The 21210-nt window shown below is 41.0% G+C and overlaps 3 protein-coding genes across 4 annotated transcripts in view; 2 read left to right on the top strand and 1 right to left on the bottom strand.

The window, feature by feature from the left end:
- The first annotated feature begins 64 nt into the window (after positions 1–64).
- Positions 65–12589, top strand: ift70 (intraflagellar transport 70). 2 transcript variants are annotated; one of them, XM_020647283.3, is made up of 19 exons: positions 65–252; positions 670–735; positions 1830–2039; positions 2597–2653; positions 2760–2895; positions 3184–3288; positions 3463–3591; positions 5322–5371; positions 6632–6784; positions 7406–7471; positions 7564–7617; positions 7790–7855; positions 8296–8366; positions 8583–8790; positions 9532–9603; positions 9789–9892; positions 10343–10421; positions 11476–11605; positions 11808–12589. In XM_020647283.3, exons 1-19 carry the CDS (start codon positions 205–207, stop codon positions 11942–11944), a joined length of 1941 nt encoding a protein of 646 aa, XP_020502939.1. In that variant the 5' UTR covers positions 65–204; the 3' UTR covers positions 11945–12589. The 2 variants fall into 2 exon arrangements, with proteins under 2 accessions (XP_020502939.1, XP_020502938.1); XM_020647282.3 differs by having other exon boundaries at positions 67–252; positions 8290–8366.
- A 776-nt stretch (positions 12590–13365) lies between these two features.
- Positions 13366–18883, bottom strand: c16h16orf89 (chromosome 16 C16orf89 homolog). The gene is made up of 8 exons (XM_020647284.3): positions 18294–18883; positions 16838–16990; positions 16092–16242; positions 15473–15590; positions 15112–15274; positions 14495–14599; positions 14117–14206; positions 13366–13625 (listed from the first exon to the last, which is right to left on the bottom strand). Exons 1-8 carry the CDS (start codon positions 18706–18708, stop codon positions 13522–13524), a joined length of 1299 nt encoding a protein of 432 aa, XP_020502940.2. The 5' UTR covers positions 18709–18883; the 3' UTR covers positions 13366–13521.
- A 1060-nt stretch (positions 18884–19943) lies between these two features.
- The window catches only part of alg1 (ALG1 chitobiosyldiphosphodolichol beta-mannosyltransferase), a 5088-nt gene continuing 3821 nt past the window's right edge, over positions 19944–21210 (top strand). Inside the window, exons 1-3 of the mRNA XM_020647272.3 lie at positions 19944–20315; positions 20795–20872; positions 20998–21101. Coding sequence (XP_020502928.2) covers positions 20021–20315; positions 20795–20872; positions 20998–21101 — 477 coding nt within the window. The 5' untranslated portion in view covers positions 19944–20020. The remainder of the gene's footprint in view (positions 20316–20794; positions 20873–20997; positions 21102–21210) is intronic.

Here is a 21210-nt window from a genome sequence, read left to right as displayed (position 1 = left end):
TAGACGCATTCTCTCTGTTGATTGGCCCTTTCGAACGTCTGTCAAATCATTCATTTCCGGTGTGCTCTGTTGCTAAGTAACAGCTCCTATGCGCTCCGTCCGTGCACCAAACAGAAGCTAGCTGGATGCTCTATTTATGAGTTAGTAAAGCACACAGCATCTCGAGTGTTTTTCTTTACCGTCAGAATCACTCGTTTTGAAACCATGACAGCTATAAAAGACGGAGAATACACCGCTACAATCTACAAACTGGTAAGAATACGTTTGTTTTGATGGAGGTTAGGTTAGCTGGAGAAGCTAGCACCACTAGATCCGTGAGCGCTGGCTGAAACTGATGAAAAAACAGTTAAATTTTGTGTTTTCTGCTGGATAATAAACACAAACATGACTTTTATAACACATCAGCACTAACAAGGGTCTTGTGGTAAATTCGGCATGAAACTATACTCCCCAATTATTACATTATTATAACTTTTGTTAATTTGAGGCTCCGCGTCTCTAGTCTCAAAGTTATCAGTCTGACGTCACACCGGCAGATATTTGGACAGTAAACAAACACAGTTTAACACATTATAAGATCATATACAGCTTCAGTTTGTTTATAAAGTGTTTCATACTGTGTAATGTCACATTTAACAAACATAAATTAATTATAACATGTCTTTTTAGATTAAAGATGGACAGTATGTGGAAGCGATTCACATCCTAAACGGCCAGCTTCAGAAACACACAAAGGTAAGTGTGGTTTAATATCATCATTTTTCAATTTCAGCTTTATTTTACCATGAAAATATTCTCGTTGAGGTTCAAGATCTCCATTTCAAGAGAGCTCTGGTGAAGACAGCAAAGTAAAAGTTTCCCACAGACAACAAACAGAAACGACATCTATCATTGGATCAGAAGTGTTAGGCAGAGAGTTAAATTATCCTGCGACATAAGAATGTTATGAAAGCATTGATTTAAAACTTACATTTAGTATTTTAATAATAATAATAATACATTTTTTTTAATAAGCGCCTTTCAAGACACACAAGGACGGGGGCGCTGGTGGAGCAGTGGTTAGGGCGCGCCTCATGTGTGGAGGCTGTAGTCCTCAAAGCAGACGGCCCAGGTTCGAATCCAGCCTGTGGCTCCTTTCCTGCATGTCACACCCCCCTCTCTCTCTCTCTCCCTGATTTCCAATTCTATTCACTGTCCTATCTCTACATTAAAGGCAAAAAAGCCCCCCAAAAAAATAAGATACACAAGGACACTGTACAACAATCAACATTTAAAAAAACAACAGTGGATAAAATCAGCATACGATAAAAGAAATGAAATGTAGGACAGTGTAATTGCAACTCAAATGTTAGTGAGTAGGCGATCTTGAACAGATGGGTTTTGAGTCTGGATTTGAAGATGGGGAGAGAGTCAATATTGCAGAGCTGGGGAGCAGAGCAGCTGAAAGCTCTGCCCCACATGGTGCTGAGGCGGGCAAAGGGCACGGTGAGCTGGGGCAGTTCATGCCCCTTAATCACTGCTTGCCCCTATTTGTTGTTTTTAATACTCATCCTTCTTCATCTTCTTCTCCCTGCTCGTCTTTATACTACTTTATGATAACTTTTTCTTAATTCTGTCGCATTTTAAGATTTGTTTCAAATGAAAAGTTCACTACATACGACATTTAATGTTAATATATTATTATTGATCATTTCAGTTTAGATGTCCTTGTTACTTTTCAAAAGGGGGAGATTTTACTTTCCTCTTCTCTTGTGTACATCAGGTCTCTGTTTTACAAACATGTCTAGTGTCCTAAATGTAACCGTCTCTTTCTTAAAACTGTGTCCCAGTCCAGGGCAGCGTTATCTCTGCTGGGCTTCTGCTACTATCACATCCAGGATTTCATCAACTCTGCAGAGTGTTACGAGCAGCTCACCCAGCTGCACCCGGAGGTGGAGGAGTATAAGGTGTACTTTGCTCAGTCACTGTACAAAGCCGGTGCATATCCTGAAGCCACCAAAGCCTCCTTCGTGCTGGATAACCCCAACAGCCAATCCAAGGTGCAGCGCAAACTTAAACACATGGTGCATCATCAGAATGCAAACTTTTCCCTTTGTTTTATCGAGAAAATAAAGCATTTGAGTCCAGGTGTTCTGCAACTGCTACCAATTGGCAATTTAAAAACAACTCACACTTATATACATTGATTTTATTCACTCTGTTCCCTCCATCTGTTTCACATTTTCAATCACTGGGAGCTGTTGTTCAACACACGTTCTCTAACATATGCGTATGGGCCATAAATGCACAACAAATTCTGAATAGCTCAGCAACAAGGAACACATTTCATTTAACAGAAAGTTAAAGAAATAATACTTTTCAAGTGTATTTATTTAAAAAGATTAAAACAAATACTATAGAAATGTCTGTCACTTCATAGACATTTGGAAATCAAAGAAAATGTCTAATATTTTAATACTTGGGACATATGTATTTATTTATTTTTTACATATTTCAAACAAGTAAGGGGTACGACAGCTTTTGTTTTATCTCATAAAAGATTGTACTCTCTCTCTCTCTCTCTCTCTCTCTCTCTCTCTCTCTATGGCTCACACAGATGATCAAGCTGCAAGCATGTATCAAATACTGTGAGGAAGATTACTCTGCTGCCAAGGTGACGACCTCCCTCACATTTTCTTTTTAATAAACACAAATAATAATGCCATTTCTATTCAGTATGGTGGCAGTTTGGATCATAGTTATCTGTTGTTTGTGTACAGTCACTACTGGAGCAGCTCCCTCAGGAGGACCCCGACTACATCCACAATATGGGCTGTTTGCTCTACCAGGACGGCAAGCATGAAGAGGCCTGCAAGAAGTTCACGTCAGCCATGCAAATGCTGGGATATGTACCAGGTAAACACATGACACACACTTCAATGACACTGGTTCTTTTATGGTTTTCTTATGCACTGGTTTACTTTTACTGTTACAGCATTTAAAAGTCATTTAGCTCATTTTTGTTGTGCAAAACTGAAAACATCTGTCATTATTCTTTACACATTTTTGCAGGTAAATCCGATTAAACATAGTTTTGCATGAAGAATGTCAAACTATGAAAACATGGTACCAAGTTTAAAATGCAGTAAGGTGTTGGATCATGACTGCTTGTTTTGTTTTTGTTTTCTCTGTTTTCTCTGTCAGCGTTGTCGTACAACATCGCCTTGTGTTACTACAACCTGAAGAATTACGCTCAGGCCCTGAAATACATCGGAGAGATCATAGAACGAGGCATCAGGGAGCATCCAGGTAAAAGCACTCCTTAGTGAACCACAGTCATCACATCTGTGTTTGTTCTGCTGAATTTATTCCAACTGTCGACAAACCTTCATCTCTCTATCAGTGGGATTCTTTGGTGTTTAATTATTTATTGACCTTACAACGTTTTTTTTTTTTAACCTACGTGTGTTTCTCACCTTCTAGAGCTGAGCGTGGGGATGACGACTGAGGGCATCGACGTCCACAGCGTGGGGAACACTCTGGTACTTCATCAAACCGCCCTGATCGAAGCCTTCAACCTCAAAGCTGCCATTGAGTACCAGCTAAAGAACGGTGAGAAGTTCACTCAGTGTCTCATAGCCTTCATAGCCACCCTAGAAATATGATTGGCCAACCCATGTGCCACCTGAAAAATCCCAAACTGTGATTGGCTATTTGCACTCTCAAAACCATTCATTAGGTCTTTTATTCTTCCATAAGGCTGCTATTAGCTTTCTTTACTTATCAATGTAGCCTGTTTTCTTTTGTTTGTACTTTAAATTGTTAATAAAACCTTTGCACATCTATTTCACAAGACGGGTGCATGGGAAAGTAATGCTCACTGTCTTAAACTAACTGGCATATGGGACCAAAACATTGCAAGTTAGACTTCGCAGGAGTTTGTATATACTTTTTGAAGTACTTTAAATTGTGTTTTTGAAACAAATATCTTCTTTATTTGTCATTAAAAAATCGTTATCTTGTGTTATAAAGTAGATATTATTGGTAAGGTTAGAAAGGGTAAATAATAAATATTTATTTGTGTGTGTTTGTTCACACGTCACACCCAGGCCTCCCCTGTATAAGTCAGTGCCCCAGTTGGGCCACCCCAGTCAAAAAAAGCTAGACACGCCCCTGTGTAGCAGAGCATCAGCGCTGAGCAGAGGGTGATATGCACTAAAAATAGCCCCTCAATAATACCACTGGATTGGATTTGGGCGACATATTCCCTCCACAAACTTACAAAATCTTTGTTTTTTTCTTTACTTTACCCAGCATCACAACAGTATCAATGGCTTAGGTTAATGTGCATTTTCCCGGCTTACACAACCACAGGTTATAATGATTCTGTTCTGAATCAGATCACTCTCACAGAGCTGAATTCCTCCAGCTTTTAAATGAAGTTAGAGAGAGAGAGAGAGAGGGAGAGATGAAAATCTCCTGGAGAGGAACTTGTTACGCCTTTTATCTTCAAAAGCGGGGTTTTCCTCCCTCCTTTCCCCGACTCCTTTACAAGATCAGACTGAGGCTGCAGAGTCGAGCTCACATGTAAAGCTTTAAAGCAATTTAAAGGAGAGTCCTGATACCCAAGTGGTCAAGGGACTTAACCATAAGGCTGAAATGTCCCCAAATTGTCCCTCTAAATGACTCTCTTTCTGTTTCTCTCACACGTTTCTTGCCTCCATCTCCACTTTCAACTGTCTTTTAGAGAACTCAACATGAATTTAGACATATTTTAAAGTGCAGTGAATTGCAAAGATTTACCAATGTTTGCTCCTAAAACATAACATGCAGTATATTGTTCCATTTTTAAAACATCTTTTGTCGTTTATACCCCAAAATTATGTAAATAAAAGAGCCCCGGCTAAATGAAAAACAGATCGAGCTACCTCTTCTAGGTAATTTAGGAATCCTTTTTATCAAATGAACATCAATCCAGAGGTTTTTTTTACCATGTCTGGTACTGTGGAGCAATGTTTTTATGAGGCAGGCGATGGGAAGAGACGGAGTGCAAACTGGTAACAGGGAATTTAAAATCCATGAATTAAATATTCACAAATTAAACAAATTTTAATTAGGAGGGAAATACATTAAACACACTTGTTAGACCACAAGGATACAAAACATTGTTTGAATGTATGCTAACACTTTAGACTCTTCAGAGCACCTTTGAGAGTTAACTATTGGTTTCATTCAAAATCATTTTGAGTCCTGTGTTCTTGTTCGTCCTGCAAAGAAAAGAAAAAAAACACAGCATCACCGATGAAGAATAAAAACAAGCTGCTTTCTTTGTTGTCCTGCAGTGAAAGGAGCTCAGGAAGCTTTGACAGATATGCCCCCCAGATCAGAGGAGGTAAGCATCAACACCCGTTCACTGCCACTCTGGTCTGTGCGTGTGTGCCTGAACGTGTGTCTCTGTATGTGTGTGTCTCTGTGTGTCTTTGTGTCTCTGTGGGTGTGTCTCTGTGTGTGTCTTTGTGTGTCTTTGTGTCTCTGTGTGTCTCTGTGTGTGCAGCTGGACTCTCTACACCCGCAGCTATGTGTGATACTTCTTGTGTAAAGAGAATGAGCGCTGTCTGGACCTGCCCCCTCCAACAGCCTGCAGATAACAGAGATTAATAGAATATTAGAGACGGAGGTGTGAAGGCTTACATGGACATAATGATGGTAGTTTTATCATCTTGAATCTGCTTCATTAAAATTAATGTGCAGATGGGGCACTGTCCTTGGTCCAGTCTGTAATTGCCACCCAATGGGTCAGGATGGTCATTTTAACATGGAAAAAAAATGTCAGGGTAGTGTACAACTACTGCCCCCTTGTGGTATTTAATACTCACTGCACCCTGAGAGTGTTGACTTGTTTTTTTATTCTGTGTTGCAATGTTTTTCCATCGCCTTTAAGAGAAGTATTTACTTTAATTTTATTACTTTAGAATCTAAATTTGTGACATATTTGTATACATTGTATACATGCCAACTTTAAAGGTCCCATATTCTTCTTTTTCTGGTTTTATTTGCTCTTTAGTGTGTTTTCCAAGTGTCCTGTTCATGTTTAGGCACATCTATGTGCAAAAATTAAAAGTCCGCGGAAACGCGGCTTCTCCTACCTCCTCCTGTTAGCTGTAGCATTAGCTGCATGTAACGCTCGGTTCTAGGCCCCCTCGATAAAAATTTGTCAGTGCGGCGTCATTGTCAGTGTGACATCACTGATCTAAGCCCATTGGCTCTTTGTGGCAAGCCCTGCAGCTCATGTTGAAATTTCCGAGACGCGTGCTGAGCAACTGACCAATAAAGACAGAGCGGATTGGCAGACCAATCAGAGCAGACTTGGCCCACGTGGGGTCTAACAGTGTGGGCTCAACAGAGCATAGCTGACTGAGGAGCTTCAGGAGGAGCAGTACATGAAAACAGACACTTTTTTCAAACTTTATCTATTGTGAATGTACAAAAGTAGGAACATAGATTAAATATACAAACCCCAAAAAGGGCAGAATATGGGCTCTTTAAATAATTATGTTTCATAACAAAAAAATAGACCAAAACAAATTCAGTGCCAAGATTGAAATAAAATATATATTTAAAACCCTGATTTGTGTTTCTGTCTCGGTTTCAGGAGCTTGACCCAGTTACCCTCCACAACCAGGCTCTGGTGAACATGGACACAAAGCCGTCTGAGGGGTTTGAGAAGCTGGCCTTCCTCCTGCAGCAGCCCTCCTTCCCTCCTGTCACCTTTGGGAACCTGCTGCTGCTCTACTGCAAACACGAGGTACAAACACAGCAGTCCACAGACACGGACTGTCCTGAACCTGGAGGGTCCTGAACTATAATAATATGATAATATGATTAGCATAACAGTTGAGCTAGGCGCTGCTCGTTGGTCAACCGAGTCTGTTGCCTCACAGCGAGAAGGTTGCTGGTTGGAATCCCCGTCTGACAGGAGCCTCTCTGTGTGGACTTTGCACGTTCTCTCCATGCACGGTGGTCCGTCTCAGCCCCGTGACTGACAGTGACGACATCAACATCCAAAGAAAAAGCTTGTTTATTCCCGGGTTGTTGATTAATATTCATTTGAACGCGCAGTCCAACTTCCCGGAGCTTTCTTTATTAGACAGAGAATTATCAACATGCTCTCATTCAAGATTATGACACCCCTCTGTGTCTGATGAGGGGGGGGCGGAGGGGGGCTGTGTCAGCATTTTCCAGCATAAGGTAAAACACTGAGAGTCCACACGGGGAGTACCAATGTTTCCAAAAGGATTTGGAGTCATGTGGTGAAGGATGTGTGGCGCTTTAATTAAAATGGCATTAATAACACTGCTGGAGTCCCTCTCTCTCTCCCTCTCTCTCTCTCTCTCTCTCTCTCTCTCTCTCTCTCTCTCTCTCTCAGTACTTTGACCTAGCGGCTGATGTCCTGGCAGAGAACGCTCATCTCACCTACAAGTTCCTCTCCCCGGTAACAAACCACCCCGCACAAATGTACTCATTAATCATGGAACATTTCCGATGGCAGCATCCATATTTGTTTTGTTTTTTTGTCCCTTGCAGTACATGTACGAGTTTCTTGATGCCTTGTTGACCTGCCAGACGGCTCCAGAGGAGGTAAAGAAAACTAATCCTAGTTACATTTCAACTCGTTTTGTTGAGTATTGTAAGATTTCCTCGTCATCATTATCTCTACACCAAGCAGCTGTGTGATAAGAGCTACAGTTAAACATTTTATTTACACATAAAATGTGTCCCCTCTTTTATCTCCTCTTTGTTTACGTCTCAGGCCTTCAGGAAGTTTGATGAGATGAACGGCAAACTGACAGAGCAGTTACGGAAACTGGCCAAGCAGGTAGTTTTCCTCTTCTTTGTTTCTTCTTAACTTGTGTGTTTGATTCTGTATGTATGTTTGTTTCTACATTTAATGGCCTGGTTTTCATTTAAACGCCTGGTTATGTTGCGACAGCAGCTCAGAATGTAGGGGACTTGGGTTGGGAACTGGAGGTTCAAGTCAAAAGTCTGGATGCTGGTCTGGTTGCTGGAGAGGTGTTAGGTCACTTCCTGTGTACTGCGGGGTTGCCCTTGAGGAAGGCAATGAACCCCCAACTGCTCGGGTGCTCTTTCATGTGCAGCCTCCTCACTCTGACATCTCTCCATGCATTGTGTGTGTGGGAAACATGTCGCTCAATAACAGAGTGTAGACCAGAATTTCCCCTCGGGGTTCCTAAAGTCTGTAAAACTGAAAATGAAAATCTTAGAGGGCACTCTTTGTCTGTTTCCTGTAAGGTGCAGGAGGCTCGGCTGGCTCGAGACGATGAAGTGCAGAAAAAGGCTGTGCAGGACTACGACCTGATGCAGGAGAAGTGAGGACACACACACACACACACACACACACACACACACACACACACACACACACACACACACACACACACACATATTATTTATATTCTTAATAGTTAGAGTTTGTTTTCTCAGCTTTAGTTTTTCTGTTTTAGTAAATTTGAAAAATGCACAAAAGAGGAAACTTCACAGATCTAACCAGCTGTTCCTCGGCACTCTGGTGGTATTTTCCCCAGGTACATCGTGGTCCTCATGGCTCAGGCGAAGATCTACTGGAACCGGGAGAACTTCCAGATGGTGGAGAAGCTTTTCCGCAAGTCCGTGGAGGTGTGCAACGAGGACGACACCTGGAAGCTGAACGTCGCCCACGTGCTCTTCATGCAGAACAAGTACAAGGAGGCCATCGGCTTCTACGAGCCCATCGTCAAGAAACACTACGATAACGTGAGTACTTCAGGACTGCCCCACTGTGTGAGCCACGGGGAGAGAGGGGGCGAGGTCAGGTCTAAACAATTTTACCTTTCTGTCCAGGTGGAGCAGTGTAACATTCAGGAATGTCCCTGCAAGTGCAAACCTTCGGTAAAAAAAGGAGACTGAACCGTTCTGTGTTGATTCCTCTGAAGTGTTCTCTCCTCCGTGCATGACATGAACGATGCTGTGCTGGTTGTTTTTAATTCCCTTTGCTTGTTTGCAGTGCTGTTTTTGTCTTTTCTGGCATCTAAAATGTATTACACATTTCTAAAACGTATGGTATTATTTACTTGGCTGAGGCCTTGTCCTACATTGTCCTACAAGGAGAAATATGTTTTGCAGCAGAAGGCAACATAAGGAAGGACAACATCAACAGTAAAATGAACAATAATAAACTAACTAACCAATCGAGGCAGCTGTGGAGCAGAAAGCTCACTGTGACCCAGAGAGGTCAAATCACTGGGCTCAGTCAAATACCAGAACTTTTCTTTAAAAGGTTTTAACAAGTCTAGAATACATTTTAGGATACTTGCATGCAGCCTTGGTTAGTTCCCCCAAAGGATTCTTTTTCAGTGTTCAAACATTCATTGTGAGCCTTATATGCTTACAGTTTAAAAAAAGAGTTGAATAAAGGAATACGCTAAGAGATAAAGAACCAGAAAAAGGGTTTACAATGTGATTTTTATATGTGTGTGTTTGTGTTTGTTGCTGTAGATCCTGAATGTGAGCGCTGTGGTCCTGGCCAACCTGTGCGTGTCCTACATCATGACGAGCCAGAATGAAGAGGTACTGCACACAGTGAGCTTTACAAATAAAGACTGATTGATGGTTAAGGGAGTGAATACTTCTTTCACAACTATTTACATTTGAGACGTATCTGTGATACTGAGGTGCTTTTTCTCTCTTTAAGTAAATGGCACTCCTTTTTCTATCTCCTGTGGTTGACTCTCGTCCTCCTCTCTCCGCCACAGGCCGAGGAGCTGATGAGAAAGATTGAAAAAGAGGAGGAGCAGATCTCCTACGATGACCCTGAAAAGAAGGTCTTCCATCTCTGCATCGTCAACCTGGTGATCGGGTGAGTTCCAGATGCTGCTGCCTTGTTGAATAATCCTGCTGGAAAAACTGATCCAGGGCCAAAATAATCAGGGAGGGGGGAGGGTTGTGGGTGAAGCTTTATATAGTCTGCTGTTGTTTTACTTTGCTCCCTCTTTTTTTCTGCACATGGAACATCATGAATTTAAACACAACCCAGTGTTCAGGTCAGGGTGAGTGGAGGAGCATGTGTATGCAAATAACACAGAATGATCTGCTTCTCTCAGACCTCAACAACAGAGAGTTAAACATGTGGAGACATACATAAGAAGGAGGAACATGGTAGATTATTTACTTAAAAGCATAAAGATAAGGAGACAGTAAACAGTGTTCACTGTCAGAGATATTTAGTATTATATAGCTAAAAACAAAAAAAACGGGACTGTCCCTTTAACATCTCTAAGCTTTTTCTGAAAGTGTGTTTTTCTTTCAGGACGCTGTACTGCGCGAAGGGGAACTACGACTTTGGCATCTCTCGTGTCATCAAAAGCCTCGAGCCCTACAACAAGAAGGTGAGGCGTTTAAAAGTTGTTTTCTTGGCTTTCTTTTTCAAACCGTTTTACGATAAACTCATAGTTTGAAGCTCTGTGGTCTTTGTACATTAAGGGCAGCAGACAGATTTTTCTGTATTTAACCCACTGGTTGATCTTGAAGAATTCATTTTGTTGAAGGTGGTCGGCATTAAAAGGCCAAACCTGAAAGACAAACATCACGTGTTGAACCAAAAATACCCGTCCAAGCCCCCTCCAGGAGTCTCCCACTGAGGCTTTTTTTTTTTTTTTGGAAAACCTTTTGATCCGATCCAGTCACAACACTGAACCCCGGCTACAGCTGAGTCCACTAAGCGTCCAGCTGAGAACACAAGCCGTCATTCCTGAGTGTTTCCTCCTCTCATGCTGACTATAATCACCAAGCGCAGAGTCTCATCCGCAGCGAGAGCAGAGAGGAGTTCAGGAATGTGAAGCCTGGAGACCCACAGTCACGCCAACCTCTCTAAATCTGACCAAAAGGTCTGAACTCGCTCAAACAGAAGGAATGAATCTTCTCTACAAAGTGCCATCCTCTAAAAATAATAATAATCGTATTTCTACAGCACTTATCTTAAAAGTCATGCAGCTCAAAATGATGCACAAGTGTTTTTGTAAATAGGCAGAAGGAACATGAAGAAGGGGGCCATATTGATAACAACACAGAAAGCAGATGAAGGGTTTTATGGTGAGGTTTTGGATGAATGATGCTAGTCTGATTTAGAATTGTACCATCTATTTTAATAAATTATACAATATATATTCTTAATATTATCTGCTGCATTACCACTTCTTCTTTCTTTATTCCATTCTTTGTCACTACATTTCCAATTATGTCAAAGTCTAAAGTCTTTTAAGGATGTGTGTGTGTGTGTGTGTGTGTGTGTGTGTGTGTGTGTGTGTGTGTGTGTGTGTGTGTGTGTGTGTGTGTGTGTGTGTGTGTGTGTGTGTGTGTGTGTGTGTGTGTGTGTGTGTGTGTGTGTGTGTGTGTGTGTGTGTGTGTGTGTGTGTGTGTGTGTGTGTGTTCTTGTTTATGTAGTTGGGAACAGACACATGGTTCTACGCCAAGCGCTGTTTCCTGTCTCTGCTGGAGAACATGTCCAAACACATGGTCATGCTGAGGGATGCCGTGGTACAGGAGTGTATTCAGTTCCTGGAGCACTGCGAGGGTGAGCTGCAGTTACACACACACACACACACAGACACACACACACACACACACACACACACACAAAACATACAATCCTCCCCAAATCATGCGAGCTGGAATCAAAAATGAAACTGTTACAGACTAGAAATGAGAAGCTGCTTTTGACTGTGAAGAAAATGTTGAACCAGTGTCTAATAAAAGTCGTTTCCTTTCGTCTGCAGCGTACGGTAAGGAGGTGCCTGCCATCATCGAGCAGCCGCTGGAGGAGGTCCACATTCACATCGGCAAGAACACCGTCACCTACGAGGCTCGACTGCTGAAGGCTCTGTTCTATGAGGTCATCGGCTGGAACAAGTGACATCATCACACAGGTGTTGCATATCCTCATCGACCAGATATGAGACGTCACCGACCGCGGCCTAGGATGTGTGGTTGACTTTGTCTTTGATTGAAGGATTGTGGACTGGACATACACACACACACACACACACACACACACACACACACACACACACACGCTCTGATGTATTTTGAGTAAAGCCTGCTGTGCAAGCTTTAAATTCCTGGGAATCAAAACGGCTTCCAGTTCCTGACTTCATTTGGGCAGATTTTGGACTCCCTCCTCACACACGTCCCAGGGGAGGCTTTTATTTTGAAGTTGAGCTGGCGGGGTTTGGCCGAGTGATCGCTCAAACAGATCTTATGTAATCACTCTAATGTATGACTCATTTAAAGGCCGTCTGCTTAAACCAAAGCTCTCCTTCACAAACGACAGGATCTCCATTTATTGTTATAAAGACTAAATGTCATTGAAGACAAAAAAGGTTTAACAAATACTTTGTTTTGTTGGTTGTTTTATTCTGCTGACATAAAATACATGATGATATTTTATATGTCCGACTATTTACATGCTTACAAAGTTCATGCGTATATCCTCTCCGTAGATAAAATGTTTGTGGAAAGCAATAATTTAAATAAAATGAAATGTTATTTTTGGATGTTATATCCAGGTCTTTTACTTTGTTTCTGTAAATATGTTGTGGATTTTAAGATAGGGGTGCTCTAAGCAGACTGTGAAGGACTGATATTAAGTTCAGTTTTTAAGCATATTTAGACCCTGCAGTAAGAGTCTGTAAGAAGCCAGCAAGCTTTAAACTAATCAAGTTTCAGATCATCAAACATCTAAATGCCCTCTTTTTAATCCTCTCTGAAATTTGTAGGATAAATCTGATTATTCTGTTACTTTCTAAAACATACAATTCCAAAACCCTGCCCTACAACTAGCAGGATAAAGAACTTCTGTCTTCACATTCTTCCTGCAGCTGCTCACCTAAAATCCTCCCTAAGAAAAAGCAGCCAATCCTCACATCTTAGAACGCTGTTACCACAAAATGTTTCTCTTTGAGCAATGACTGAAAAGATGAATAAATTATCAAAAGCAGCTCGGTGTCTGCCTTCATATAAAATAAAAACCCTGATTTAATCCAGAAACAAATGAGCATTTTTTGCAGCTATTACCTACATGTAGATTGGAAACAGTACCAAGCATAGACATCAAATGAACTCCCATGGACAATCATTTTCTATATTTCAGAGTAACCCTTTATCAGGTCTGCAAAGAGAAACTGTGGAAGCTGGTTTGCAGGATTGGAGTATCAAAACTTAAAAAAAAACCTGCCTCTTTAAGATGAATCAGGTCACATTCAACACATGCTGCAACCTCACTGTGATCACACGAATCAATAAGAAAAGCTCTGCAGGAGAAGAAGAAGTCTAATCTGTGTCAAACAGCCACATCCCAGAGTTTATTGAGCATTTACATCATCTTACGACCGTGTTCATAAAGTAACATATTGTGTCGTGGGTCATGAAGAGCATCTCTAACCTGATGATCTACAAAGTGTTTATCAGAGGAAAACCCCCGGGTGAGGGCGTTCAGGAGAGCGGCCGCTTCGTGATGTCCTGTTCTGCCAGGTAGTAGTTCAGGTAACCTCCCAGAGCGCCGACAGCCACAGCAGTCATGTGACTGGAGCAGCCATCTGTGAGAGGAGAGGAGACACAGGGAAGCAAAACAAAGAGGTTAGATAAAGGACGAATGAGAAGAATCAAGATTTCAATCTGTAAAGTGACCTTCCTCTCTGATCAGACATTAATGAAACATGTTGAAGTGCTGTCTTCTCTGACAACAATGCAGCAGCCAGTATGTCCTCCTTCTAACTTTAGATTCTGCTCCTGAATGCTCTGGATTTGTTTGGACCAGAGAAGGTAGGCGCTTTTAAGACACCCCCCCACGCGGCCGTTTTGGACGCCCCTCAGTTTGCTAGATATGAGAGCAGTTATCAGGTCAAACCAACAGGTGTTGCAGTGATGGAAGCGGGCAAGAGAAGTGGTTCAGATAAAAGTGATTGTACCCTTTTAAAGCTGAGACATTTTTGAGGAGTGCATGTGTGAAAAGGGATCCAAACTACCTAACTTGTGTTATCCTGTGTGATTATAGCATCATTATAAAATCAGTCCATCACAAACTGACCTGGTAGTATTTTCTCCCTCCTCTTCACTCTCCTGTGAGGCTGCAGCTGTTCCAGCAGCTCGTCTCCAATGATCTGAGAGATGATGCTCTCTAAGAAAAACGGCAGAAGAGGGGAAAGTCAAGCGTTCTCATGCTCATAAAAAAACATGGAACCAAACGCTTTTCAATTCAGTTTTAGAGTTAGATAAACGATATGAACTCAAAACCCAAACAGAGGGAAAGGACTCGGACAGTTGGACCAAATTCACAAAATATCAGACTTTTTTTAAAGTTATGCTATATGGAAATAGAAAGTTTAATAACTCTGATTCAGAAGCATTTAACTTGTTGTATGATACCGGTAAGATTTCTCACTTTTAACGGTGCTCCATCACTTACTGTCTCTCCCAAAGCAGCCCACTTCCTCATCCTGCAGCCTGAGGATGTGCTGCAGCCAATCAGCTTTGTAGAAGTCAGAGAAACCAGCCAATCCACAAATAAGGACTGTTGACAGAGAGCAGAGGGACTCAGGTCAGACTTTACATTTGAATGTTTTTCAGATTTCGACTTTGTTAACCACTCTGATAAATCTCCCCAAAAAGAACCCTGAATTAAAGAAATCACTGTAAATAAGACGGTTAAAGTAAGGTCATTTTCTCATAGACTTCTGTAAAGTCTGACTTCTTTATATTACCAGTACAGCGGCCCCCTGCTGGCCATTAGGAAGAACGCAGGTTGCGCACTTCTGAAACCCAGAGGCTGCATTAATTTCTGGTAAATTAGAAGCCATTTTTGGCTCCTATCACTTTAAGCCCCGCCTCCCTAAAAGCTCACCCTCCTCTGATTGGTTAAAAAGTCACAGAAACTTTGTATACAGAGCAGCATGGTGCCTGAGCATTTCAACAGATCTGTCAAATATGTGCAGTGTGGATGAATAAGTAACACTGCCACATGATGAAATAGAAAGTACGGTTGTCCTTTTTAAAGACGCTAACATTTGGTGAGCAGACACTCACTGTTTTCGATGAAGATGTCCACCGTCTGCTCAGTCAGGCCGTCTTTGATGATGTCCTGGTTGGTCTTCATCATGTTGGAGCAGAAGATCTTCTCGTAGCTGCGTTCGGTCATGTTGGCTCGGGACGGTCGTGTGTCGCCTTTCAGCAGGTTGGTGCAGCCCCTCTGATCAAAACATGATGTTACTTCACTCTGGGAGAGTGGATGGCTGTGCTCATTCCTGCTAAACTAGTTCAAATGTACATGTTTGCCCCTGCTGATAATTCTTGTCATACACAGGTTAGTTATTGTCTGTGTCCTGCTGCAACATAATCTGCCTTTTATTGATTGTGTAATTTGAGACCATGACGTCGCACATCTCACCATTTTTCCGATCATGAAGTAGAGCAGCTGGTGAGACAGAGAGTAATGTGGACAACCGAATTGGGTCATGGTGTCCCGACAGGGTTTGGTGACGATGCAGGGCGTCCCGTTCATCTTCCTGTACAGACACACACACACACACACACACACACACACACACACACACACACACACACACACACACACACACACAAACTCTTATTGTCTTAAAACAGCAGCAAAAGTTCACTTTTACAGTAACTATTGGGTATTTTTTTAGCCTTTAAATAAGGAATTTCTTGTTTATTGAAGTTTTCTGTTGATTGAGGACTAAACCTTTTGGATGGATAGATCGGTATCTATGTGGGAACAAAAGTTACAGTCATCGAGGGCTCGTCTTCTCCAGGTTTTGGCAGCTGGACAGTGAAAGTCTCTTAGGATTTCAAAAGTGGATTCATGAATTGTTCACCTGCCTTTTCTGAGGTTTGGGTCCAGTTAAGATTTGTTGACTAAAACAAACATTTTCTTAAATTAGAGCTCGCTCACTTTCACTTTTCTTTGCAGCTTTGAACCTCAGTGTGTTTTCACGTCATGCTAAAGTGTGTGTTGTTGTCGTCCCTGCCGGTTTGTGTGTTCGTACCACGTTCCCAGCAGCAGGGTCAGACACTTGTCACTGAGCTGCTCGTCGTAGCACTCTGTGGTCATGGTGGAGGAGTAGACCAGGCTGGCGTCTGTGGAGCTCCAGCCCTGAGGGATCAACCAGAAACTCCACGACAGCAGGGGCTCAAACTCTGACGGGAAGAAAAGGGAGAAAAAGAAACAGGAAGCATTTAGAAGATGCTTGGTAAGAAAGTGACGTATAACTGCGGTCAAGACATCGGAGGGTCAAAGAAGCAGTGGATAGAGTTGGAAATTGGACGAGAAGGACGTGTGGTAAGGCAGCCAACACCCGCCCACTGGCGCCCCAAAGCAGTTTTAATTCCTGTTACTGTTTCCATCGGCCGGGTGTCGGACAAAGTGAGAAACAGCACGCTGCTGAGACATCCTTTTTATCCCCACATTTTCCACAACAACTGTAAACATTGTTTGTTTGTTTTAAACACCAGACTCCTGACAAAAAAGCAACTTTATCTTGCAGAAAATATAAAACAAATTAATAAATCAAGGCCGCAGTTAAACAGAAACATGTCCTCTATACTTGACTTTGGGACATAACAGTTTAATAGATTGTTCTGGTATCATACTTATAGTAAAAGTAAAGTTTGTTTTTATGTGTTTACTTGTAAAAGAAAATATTGACATGCAGCGTTTTCACTTGAGAAACAGGTTTGTGTACTAAGACCACAGTGGACATGACACTACAGGAACAAACAAACACTTTCTCACCTCTGTAGTATTTGGCGTCGTTCTGCTGCAGGGCGGTGACGGCCTTCTCGAAGCTTTGGTCGAGACGCTTGACCAGAGCGACGGCGGTGGTTCTCTGAGCCCAGCTGACCGTGTCGGTGTGAGGCCACGTCCGAACTGCTTCCTTTAGCTCAGCTGAGAGCAACAAATCACAATAAATAAAAGACACAAAGAAGAGCCTGGATCGTGGTGCAGAGATGAAGGTCTGTTTGAAATGTCTCTACTCTGCAAAACCCCAAATCTAAGCAACTGTATTTGTCTCATTTCTAGTCAGAATGTCTCATTACACTTCAAATAAGTAAAAAATATAAGACTTGAATTGCTGGTAATGAGTAAATAGCTGCCAGTGAAGCAAGCTTGTAAAGTTTCATGAAATAAGAAACGGCAACTCATTTCAAAAAAACATAACAAGCAGATATTTAACAAGCTCTTTTTACATACTACAAGAACATTCAGGCTTAAGTGTTTGCTTGTAATATCTTGAAATAATAATGAGCTTGACTTGTCAGGTGAATGTGACTCATATCAAGTGTAATGAAATATTTTTCACTAGAAATTAAATAAATAAACTTGGTAAGTTTTGAGATTTTTCAGAGTTTGGATTTTGAATAAGACGGTCCAGATGTTTGATTTCCCTTTGGATGAATTGTAATAACTTTGATATGACTAAAACTTAAAGATGTGGTGTTTTTAAGAGCTGATTAACAAACATGCTTGCTTAGAGTGTGTAGACACATAGTTTGTTTACTTTTAGTGACACTGTTGTAATGCATTGAAAAGATGACATCTTATCCTAACCCCAAAATCTAGATCTGATTTTGTACAGAAAACGATTAAAATAAAACATTTAAATTCGAATTACTTTTCACCTTTTTTAGACCTTTTTTTTGTTCATATCAAATGAAAACATTGAAACCAGAAACGTTGCATTGCACATTGCAGTTTTCCAAACCACCAGACTCCATTGAGAAAAACAACTATTTAACATCGCAGAACACTTTTCTGTACAAATCATTGACCATGTGTTGGAAAGCAATAAAATCCTATTCAGGCCAGGATGAGATGACAGCTTGTTTTTTTTACCCTGACAAAATCTATCTGTGATATATTTCAGAAAATTTACAGATTCATTAAAATGCTAAATAACCTCTGATACAAACTTAAATCTACTTGACAGATGAATTGATTTTTTGAAGAGTAAATAACCAATATGGGAAAAGTTGTTTCGTTTAGTTTAAGAGTCAATCCTTGTTAATCCTTAATATGCATTAAATTGCCCTCCTGATTTCCCATGATAAGTAGTCTTGTATACTCGCATAAAGTCGGGACTGGTGTGAGTGAATACTTTATTATTTAAATAGCTGACCCAGTGCAGCTGCACCAAACTCCGAAAACAAACGGATGTTTTTTTTCCTCCTCTGCAGACTTGTTTACTTACCCTGCAGCATGAGGAAGCCCACCACCCCGTCCAGGTTGATGTGCTCGTGCTGTCGCTCCAGGAAGGATGCTCCCCTGTTGAGGCTGCTCAGGATGTCATCGATCACCTCCGCCTGCGACCCGGACACTGCGGCAAACAGAGCCAGCACTGCGGCCAGCGTGTGCGCCGCTGCCCGCATCTTCTCACGACCGATAATCCCAGCCTGGAGACTCCGGGACTGAAACAAGAGGAGGAGAGAGGAAGAGAGGAGCTGGGACGATGGGGCTGTCTCTCCTCTAAACAACAAGGAGGGAGTCAAAGTGAGGAGGCTGGGGGAGGAAACAGCCGTGACGTCAGAAGAGTTGCCATAATGAAATCCAGTAAAACTACAAAAGTAATCTTTTAATTCAGGAGGCTTATTTTGAAGTTTACACATTCACACGCCTCTCACATGCCTCATTACAACCTTATGATCACATATAATCATCTGCATTTGTCTGTCTACTCGCTGTTATATTGAATAGTCTCTGCTGATAACATGTCTACACTCTTACTTTAACTTTCATAGTATCACTGATTGCTCAGCTCCCTATGTCGATACTGTCCATTTACAACTCTGCTGTTGCACATTTACGTTTAATCTTCATATTTAAGACTAGTAATGCTTAGTTAAATCCTGGTTGTATATATTCACGTTCTTAGTTTTGATATTTTTAGTACTTATTTACTTTGCATTTAATATTATATTGTGTTTAAATTTGCTAATATTGTGTTTATTTGCTCATATTGTGTGTTTGATAACCTGCTGCTGTAACGCCACAATTTCCCAGTTTGGGATCAATGAAGTAATTCTGTTCCATTCTATTCTATATATAACCTCTTTAAAGTTTTTAAAAGCAACAAAATGTGGACCTATGCATCGATGAAAGAGACTTACATTGTCACAATTTTTTAAATTGTGTTTCTTACCAACACACAAATATCAGGTTGTTAAAGAACTTTTTTGTGCTGTTAAAATTCGATTCTTTTGTGAACAAAACTTTCATCAGGATTTACCAAGGTGCCATCAATTATCTGTTACAAGTACAACTTATTTTCCTACACTGAACAGTTGAATTATTCTTAAATGCTGCAGATTTCGGTGAGACAACGGTCTTGTAAGTAAAGATACTAGGCTATGAAATAAAAATAAGTATGGAAGCTTGAGGAGGATCTACGACGGAGGATTAGGGCCAAGTTAAAAACATTAAAAAATAACTTTCGAGATTAAAGTCGTAATTTTACGAGTTTATTCTCGAAAAAAAATAAAAAAAAATATTTAACATGGCCATAATCCTCCGTCATAAGGATCTGTATTTTATTTTAATTATTTTTCCTGTGATAATGGGTTATTTCCAGTTGTTTTCTTGAGATCTCAACTTATTTATGACATTTTAACAGCACTGGTTTTCTCGTGATAACAAGTTAATTTGTCATGGTCTAGAATACAACAGGAAGTTGAGCATTGTTATCCAAAAATAACAATAAAAGAATAGCAACTTCAACATATCATGTTTCCTTAATGTCTGATCATATAGTAAGATCACTTTATTCTTTAATTTGGTAAATATCTCACATATTTACCCTATGATTTTACCATGATTACTGTTATTTTACTGTAGTAACTGAACAGTGTGCGGTCCCTTTAAATCTGAAGCCCCGCCCCCTCCCATCGAGCCACCACGTCATCACAAATTTAAAAAACAAACATGGCGGCGCACTGCACCTGCACAGCCTTCCTGACTGTATTTATACTCGTTTCGTCGGTTTTAACGGCGTGTTTCCTCTCGGGTTCGGACGGGACATGTCCGGTTGTGACTCTGACGGCTGTTACCGTCCTGGCGTTGCTATGGTTACGGAGGTTACGGCGGCGGCGGGGCGCGGAGACTGACCGGCGGGTGTGCGTGCTGGTGCTGGGGGACATCGGACGCAGCCCTCGGATGCAGTATCACTCCTTGTCCCTCAGCAAACACGGATTTAATGTGACTTTTGTTGGGTTTTATGGTAAGAATTAAATATATATATAAGAATAAGACTTAATCAGAATGAAATATACATAAATATTGTACAAAATATAACAATAAACATGTTTTTATACTGTTATCTATGCTTACAGCTAAAAGGGTTTCTGTCATCTCTCCAACACAAATTCAAGTTTAAAAAGACAAAACAGAATACAATCAGGCCAGGAGTTTATGAATACACTATGAATACATACATCATTTGTCACAATAGAAAAATAAATAAATAATTTAAATAATTTGTATTAAAAAAAGAGTAAACAATAGCAGCCTAGTCATTTATTTATTTACATGGCTTCTAATGTGACTCTTTAATCATGACTGCATTATCAGCACTTTACATTCTCCAAAAGAAGTCAAAAAAGGAGAAATCATTCATCCAGCTGCGGAATTATTATTATTATTATTATTATTATTATTATTATTATTATTATTATTATTATTATTATTTTCTCATTTTAGATTCAAAACCTCATCCAGACGTCCTGAGACAAGAGAACATTCAGATCGTCCCCATGACGGAAGTGAAAGGTCTTCGAGGTAAGTAGAAGCTGTCTGTTTACACACACACACACACACACACACACACACACACACACACACACACACACACACACACAGTGTTCTGTTTGGTGACAGTAAACTGAGGATGTTGTTTCTTTCAGGGGGACCGAGACTCCTCACGTATGTGACGAAGGTGATCCTTCAGGTGCTGCAGCTTCTCTTTGTGCTGCTGAGGATGGACACACAGTCTCATATACTAATGCAGGTAAAGTGTTTCACTTCTGGATGTCCACACTAAAGAGACAGCAGCTGATACAAACCGTTTCAGGCAGAGGATGAAATGAGGGATTTTACTGACGTCACCATCAGATACA

This window comes from Labrus bergylta, chromosome 16 (genome assembly GCF_963930695.1).
Source record: "Labrus bergylta chromosome 16, fLabBer1.1, whole genome shotgun sequence".
Taxonomy (NCBI): domain Eukaryota; kingdom Metazoa; phylum Chordata; class Actinopteri; order Labriformes; family Labridae; genus Labrus; species Labrus bergylta.
This window is presented reverse-complemented; position numbering and strand designations above follow the sequence as displayed.

Bases quoted from the DNA above. Each gene is read 5' to 3' on its own strand.
- ift70 (XM_020647282.3), top strand. From the start codon at position 205: ATGACAGCTATAAAAGACGGAGAATACACCGCTACAATCTACAAACTG. The intron at 2,654-2,759 runs GTGACGACCTCC...GTTTGTGTACAG, and splicing joins AAGATTACTCTGCTGCCAAG to TCACTACTGGAGCAGCTCCC. The intron at 2,896-3,183 runs GTAAACACATGA...TTTCTCTGTCAG, and splicing joins AATGCTGGGATATGTACCAG to CGTTGTCGTACAACATCGCC.
- c16h16orf89 (XM_020647284.3), bottom strand. From the start codon at position 18,708: ATGTGTAAACTTCAAAATAAGCCTCCTGAATTAAAAGATTACTTTTGT. The intron at 15,591-16,091 runs GTACGAACACAC...GTGTCTGTACAG, and splicing joins ACCCTGCTGCTGGGAACGTG to GAAGATGAACGGGACGCCCT. The intron at 13,626-14,116 runs GTCAGTTTGTGA...CTCCTCTCACAG, and splicing joins GAGGGAGAAAATACTACCAG to ATGGCTGCTCCAGTCACATG.